A 7,096-nucleotide genomic window follows, 5' to 3' on the forward strand; every position below is an offset into this window, starting at 1 on the left:
CAGGCCCGACTGGTGTTATGAGCTATTTCCCCCAACATATAATCAATAGGCCTTGCTGGCGTTATGGGATATCTACCCCCCTTGCATATAATCAATAGGCCTCACTGGTGTTATGGGTTATATCCCCCCAGCATAATCAATGTAATCATGTACGAGGCATAGCACATGTGGCAACATCATATGGACTCAAGAGATCATAAAGGAAACCATAAACGGAATCACAAAAGTAATTTGACGCTCGTCGTCCATAAGTTAGACGGAGGAGTCTATCCCCATTTTAGGGAGAAACTGAGTATGTACATGAGATACTAAGGTTAATTAACTCATTAGGATTCTTCTATAACCACTTTAGAACCAATGAACTCAAGATTTGTCCAACTCTTCGAATTTCCAAAAAGTTTAGTAGAGTTTTCCCTAAAACTAGATGATCCCCAAAAACAACAGCAAACATCACAATATACACGGGAATGGATACTTGGCCATGATTATAACATCAAAGTAAAGGAGATCTAGTTATCCACAATAGTGACAAACGATCGACAAAACGTAATTGTGAATGTAATGTCGACTCATAGTGGCTAACTTGTGACATGAAATTTTAAATATGATTTAGGAATAATATAAGCATAAACACATGAAAATTAAGCTTATATAATGTTAATGGATCTATTAGGATCATATGGGAGTTTAGGTATACATACAAACATCAAAGGAACAGAACAAACGGAAGTCTAGATGGCATAGGCCAAATTAGCGATTTGCCCATTTGTTTTTGTTATGTTTTGAAGTTCCAACCTAAACTATTTTCTTTCATAATTCACTTATGGAATTGAATAATATACAAGGATACAATACATGCTGATATTTCCCTTGAATAACCCTTAAAAGATCAATAAGAAATGCTAGAACATAACTAAACCAAATCATGCCGAAAACGAAACGAAAACCCTACATACCTCTTGTGTTCTTGCTTCCAAACCTTGTTCCCCTTGATCCACACCTTTGATTATGCTTGTATAAATAAAATGTGACAAGCTTCCTTATCCATGAATATCTTTCCAAAACATGAGTTATAAGGAGAAATGGGGATGGCAAAGTCTTACCTATGTCGTACAGATCACATTGATGTGTTCGCGTCTGGATTTTGAGTTGCGGATGATGGAATTGATTCAAAATCCTAAGGATGTGTTTAGGATGTCTAGAGAGAGTTTTTAGGTCTGATTTGGGGCAAAATAAGGCTTAGAGACGAATTCCACAACTTTATATAGCAAGATAATGCTTAACCGATCTTGTGGGTCCCAAAGGGTGCTTCTTGCGCAGTCTTGCAAAAAGACGAATATCTCTCTACTCCGATATCGTATTGACAAAAAGTTTAATGCGTTGGAAACTAGACTCATAGATATTCAATTTTATAGGTGGGTCACCCCTAATTATAAGTACATTGAGATAAAATCTCAGTAACATTAGACCCAAAGTTTAAGTAAAATTATGAACGTAACTTGCGGCAACTTTTGTCGACTTTTGTTTCATAACTCGTTTGACTTCAAAACATAACACACGAATATAATAAGACTAAAATACCTCATAAAATTACATCCTTATTATGTTAAGCAACCTAGTATCACCCTACAAGTACGGGTTATAACATTCTCAACTTGGCGACTTTCAACGAAACTTATTTTCTTCGATTCGTTTAACTTCTACACCTTCCAATCCTCTTGGTGATTGAAGTCCATGATCTTAAATATTTGTAACCTTTAAGGTTACATGATTAACTTACTTTATGTACTTTAAAAGATGATCTAATTTCCAAGCATACATCAACTGACTTACGACACACTTTTACGTACGAAAATATGGGGTGTAACATCATTCCCCCTTTGGATCATTCGTCCTCGAATGTTGAATGATGTTCTTATTAGTCTCATAACCTACTCTTAAGAATACTCTTATACTGTCCTTTCCATCTAGGCAACGTTTCTGTGAATAAATCCAAAGGCCATGGCTTTCCCCTCTTTAGGCCTCTTTCGCACACCACAACCCGTGGTCGGAATTCTTCCAATATCGTAACTATTGCTTCCTTATGTCATGCACCCTGTACGATTATGTACTTATACGTTCACCTATGTGACTTTTTTCTCCTTTTTCCTCTCACTTTATGAACATATAAAGAATTCTAGACATCTATAGGTGTACTGAAGTTCTTCGCTTGGTACTTTGTCGAACTTACGACTATTGCCACATTTTGTTTCATAGCCTCGGTTATCTTTACTACATATAGGTAGGTCATACTGTACCATAACACTTACTTCAGTTTATTATTATCGAGGTCTTCTACCTAACTCTAAGTTACTCTCTCGCAACTTATCTTTATCCTTTATGTATAAATCTAAGTCCTTTAATGCTTTCTCATTACTGTTCATATTAAGAATTACAACCTAATATCATCTCATACTTTGGAAATTTTATCCATCTATTGTTGATTCACCATAATGCTGATCTATAATTTACCACTAACAACTTCAAACCTCTTACATAATACATTGTCACTAGGGCTCACATCTCATCGGGGAACATCTGAAGTTATTTGCCTGATCCACCTATGGACGATATTATACTTCAATAACCGTATTTTATAGCATCTCAATATGATTCATCTTATGAGGGTATTCTAATCCTATGCATTTCATGAAATCCTTTCTCTTTGAATCGTTACTAAATCGAATGCCTAAACATCATCCTCTTATAATTTATCACAATTACACTCTTATTCTACTACCAGGGAAACATTCTATCTCTTCTAAATGCTCCTAGTCTTAAACTCCTCTAAGTTCATTCAGGCTATACTGAGCTTTCTATAATTTAAGGAAACCATCTGCTCTATTGTTTTGATGGGCTCCATCCCGAGGCCTTACCTATTCTCATCACCTCTTCACTCACCTATTCTTATCCTTATTCCGTCTTACCTAAAACCTTGTCGCTCTACCATACTTTAGCTTGCGACATACACATATCTATTCATACTACTCACAACCTTAACTTTATTTGCTAGCACCATAGATTTCCTTATGTTATTCTAGAACCTCATGCGAGACATCACGTCTTCTCTAACTCTAACCTGATGGTAGCCTAATCTCAAGTCTATCTTCAAGAAGCACTTGGCACCCTAAAGCTGGTCGAACAAGTCATCAATTCTGGGAAGGGGATATTTGTTTTGATCGTGACCTTGTTCAGTTGCCTGTAATCTATACACATACGAAGGGATCCATCTTTCTTCTTCACAAATAAGACTGGTTCTCCCTAAGGAGAAGTGTTAGGTCTAATGAAACCTTTATCTAACATATCTTTCAACTGCTCCTTACGTTCTTTAATTCTGCTGGTGTCATCATGTAAGGAGGAATAGATATTGGTTGCGTACCCAACACTATATCGATGAAAAAGTCAATTCTACGCCTTGGAGGAAGACTTGGAAGCTCATCTGGAAATATGTCGGGGAACTCATTTACTACTGGAACTGATTCAAGAGTCGTAGTTCCCTTATTTATGTCTCGAACCTGAACTATATGATATAAGCATCCCTTGTCGATCATCTTCCTCATCTTAAGATACGAAATAAATCTACCTTTTGGCGATGCAGAAAAACCTTTCCATTCTATAACTGACCCTTTTGGAAAATTGAATTGGACCATCTTCACTTTACGGTCAACATTAGCATAGCAAGAAGACAACCAATCCATACCAAGTATAACATCAAAGTCTACCATTTCTAACTCAATCAAGTCAGTTGTAGTACTGCGGTCTCCAATCACAACCGTGCAACCTCTAAAAATATGCCTAGCTACTACTGAATAACCATTTGGGTGGCTACCTCAAAAGGCTTAATGGCTTCTGGTCCTATCCCAAACTTAGTAGCAACAAAGGGAGTAACATATGATAGTGTAGAACCAGGATCTATCAACACATACCATTATGAGAATTCACTGATAAATTACCTGTAACCACGTCCGGTGAAGCCTCCCGATGTTGACGACCAACCAAAGCATAGGTGCAGTTCTGGGGACCGCCTCGACCTCTACCATGACCAGCTAGTGTCTAAGGAACTTACCCTTGCGGGCATGCTGGTGCTGGAGAAGCTGCAACTAATCTCGGTGACTGAGCTGCACCACTACCACCCCTAGACGGGCAATCTCTCATAAAATATCCTAAATCGCCACAAACATAACATTCATCTACACCCAACAAGCATCGACCCTAAAGACGTCTACCACAGTCTAGAAAACCTAGGGTAAAGTGAACTACCCTAACTAGCTCTAGACTGTGGGCGTCGATCAAATATCGACCACTAAAATCATGAAGGAGTACTAGCTGTTGGATGCCTGACACTCTGATGTCTACTAGGACCAGATGTCTCACCAAACGAACCCCAAACATCTGCCTCTCTTGCTTGAGCTTCTATCTCTGTCATCCCTCTACTTCTGTTTCCTTTCCTCAAGTGCCATGGCGAATGCCTGAATATGTGCAATGTCCACACCCGATTGCATAGATATGGTCATACACTCATTACTAAGTGAGGACCAAGTCTCGTTACATACCTGTGTACCCTGTCCTCCATGTCTGATACAACTGTAGGAGCAAACCTCGCCAAAGAATTAAAGCGGAGGTTGTATTCTACAACACTCATACCCCCTGTCTCAGTGTCAGGAACTGATCTAATCATGATGTACATGTCTCTGTAGGTAAGTAATGGTGGAGGAATGCCTCTGAGAACTCTCTCCATGTAGCTGGAGCAACATTTGCTCCCCTAGACATCTCCCAAGTGGTATACCAACCTGCTGCTCGATCTTGTAATCTATATGATGCCAAATCAACCGACTCTCTATCCGTGGCATGCATAACTCTGAGGGCTCTGGATACTTTGTCTAGGAAATCCTGGGGATCCTCTGCTGTACTAAATCCTGTGAAAACTGGAGGCTCTAATCTGAGGAAATCATGAATCCTATAACCCATATCGTCACCCTGAGGACCTATATACAACCGTCTAGCCTGAGTATCTGCAATGCTAGTCAACAATCTAATGGCCTCCCTCATATCGTCATGTTGAGGAGCTAGAGGTGCGGTAGCGGGAGCACCCTAACCTCTCCCTGAACAGATGCAGTCTGTGAAGCTTCCGATGGAACCTCATGTCTGGACTCCTCATGCTCCTCTACTAGTACCCTGACCAGCAATGACTTTGCCCTTCTGGGTAGCCGTGAGTCTCTTCTGCCGACCGTCAAATGAAAAATACGAGATAAAAATCTTATACAAATTACAATTCCCAAAACCTGTAGTATAAGTCATAAGCTCTACTGTGTTTACTAGAAAATCCCTAAATACAATTGTTCGGATGGAATTAAACAGTACAATAAAAATATCAGAAGGTGACTCCGAGGCCTGCGAACTCGATGACATGTTAACCTTGAGTCTCCACAGCTCGATCAACTAGCTAATAATCAACAACAGCCGGGTACCTGGATCTGCACAAAAATATGCAAAAGTAGTATGAGTACACCACAACAGTACCCAGTAAGTATCAAGACTAACTTCGGTAGAGTAGTGACGAGGGACAGTCAAGACACCTACCAGACTAAACAACCTGAATAAGTGTGTAGATGGATCAACATAGAAACAATATTAATACAAAGCTAAACAGGATAAGGAATACAAGACAATACTTGCAATGATACACTAGTAACAACAATATTCAACAGGAAGTAGTCAGGTAATAATGTTTTAGAATAACTAATCATAGTCCGAGTCCGAGGAAACCAAATAAAGGGAAAAACAGCAATAACTCAATGAAAACAAACGCTTTAACACCAAATATGTTCAAGCATTTTCACGGGGTACCGAACCTCATAATCACAACTCATGGGTCCCAATTCATGAACCCTAATCACTTGGCATCTTGTGCCCACATTACAACTCATAACCGCACGGACGACTCACGTGCCAATAAAACCATTCTCACATAGAAGGTAAGAAGACAAGAGTACGTATAATGGTTAATGTCGTCAAGATTCACCTTTTAAAACCGATATGGGTGATTTAACTACGTGTATGCTTGTGCAAGTGTTCTACCATAATTCCAGTCAACAAATAAGAGTGGAGTCAATGAATGGCACATAAGCAACGATCACCACAAAATGTACGGTATAACATAAGCATCAATGAAGTTTGAAGCAGCGACCAACACAACAAGATTAGCTACCCAGAGCTGAGCAAATAGTTCAACACGGAGGAAAATAATTAATAGTATGCTAAGAAAAACAACAATCAAAGGCAAGTGCACAGAAAAGGGGAAATGACAACAAGAGCACTCCTGAGGTACCGCCTCGTAGTCTCAAATCATAAATGAATCACAACTTTCCTTATATCACCGCGGGAGCCTTTATATTTAGCTTTTTTGAAAATCATTTTTCCGAAATAGCATCCTGTATTTTAGCCCACCTTATCACACCGCATGGCTTCTAGTAGTTCCCCTACTAGCAACGTGTTTCAAGCCCACCTTATCTCACTGCATGAGTTTTAACACCCAGACCTTATACCACCACAAGCGTATCAATAACAACAGTACAACGCAAACCTCGTGCAACACAATAACCATTGCACGACAGAAACCTCGTGCAACATAACACCAAATGTACGACAGAAACCTCGTGTAACATAATAACAACTGCACGAAAGAAACCTCGTGCAACACAATAAGCACTGCATGACAGAAACCTCATGCAACACAATAAGCACCGCACGGCAGAAACCTCGTGCAACATAATAACAACCGCATGGAAGAAACCTCGTGCAACAAAATACCCACTGCACAGCAGAAACCTCATGCAACACACATCCTTAAATTTCATGTTCCAATTCTGCCTGCCAACAGAACAATTACCATTACCATTTCCAGGAAAGGATTGCCCATGTTCCAACCTTTCATCCTTGAAACCTAAGTGGCATGAACCGCTATCATCAACACAATATTGCCTTGAAAGTTCTACAACAGTTCTGGAAGCTAGGCTTGCATGTTCTGCAAACTCAACCGCTGCTTGAGCAGCAGAGG

General features: G+C 39.6%; 1 protein-coding gene across 1 annotated transcript; it reads right to left on the bottom strand.

Annotated features, from left to right (window-relative positions):
• Positions 1-3,347: 3,347 nt before the first annotated feature.
• On the bottom strand, positions 3,348-3,764 carry LOC138895925 (uncharacterized). The gene has a single exon (XM_070180686.1). The coding sequence runs from the start codon at positions 3,762-3,764 to the stop codon at positions 3,348-3,350; it is 417 nt and encodes a 138-aa protein (XP_070036787.1).
• Positions 3,765-7,096: the final 3,332 nt, after the last annotated feature.

Source organism: Nicotiana tomentosiformis, chromosome 7 (assembly GCF_000390325.3).
Source record: "Nicotiana tomentosiformis chromosome 7, ASM39032v3, whole genome shotgun sequence".
Classification (NCBI taxonomy): Eukaryota; Viridiplantae; Streptophyta; class Magnoliopsida; order Solanales; family Solanaceae; genus Nicotiana; species Nicotiana tomentosiformis.

Excerpts from the sequence above, each read along its gene's own strand:
- LOC138895925 (XM_070180686.1), bottom strand. The coding sequence starts at position 3,764 with ATGGTAGACTTTGATGTTATACTTGGTATGGATTGGTTGTCTTCTTGC.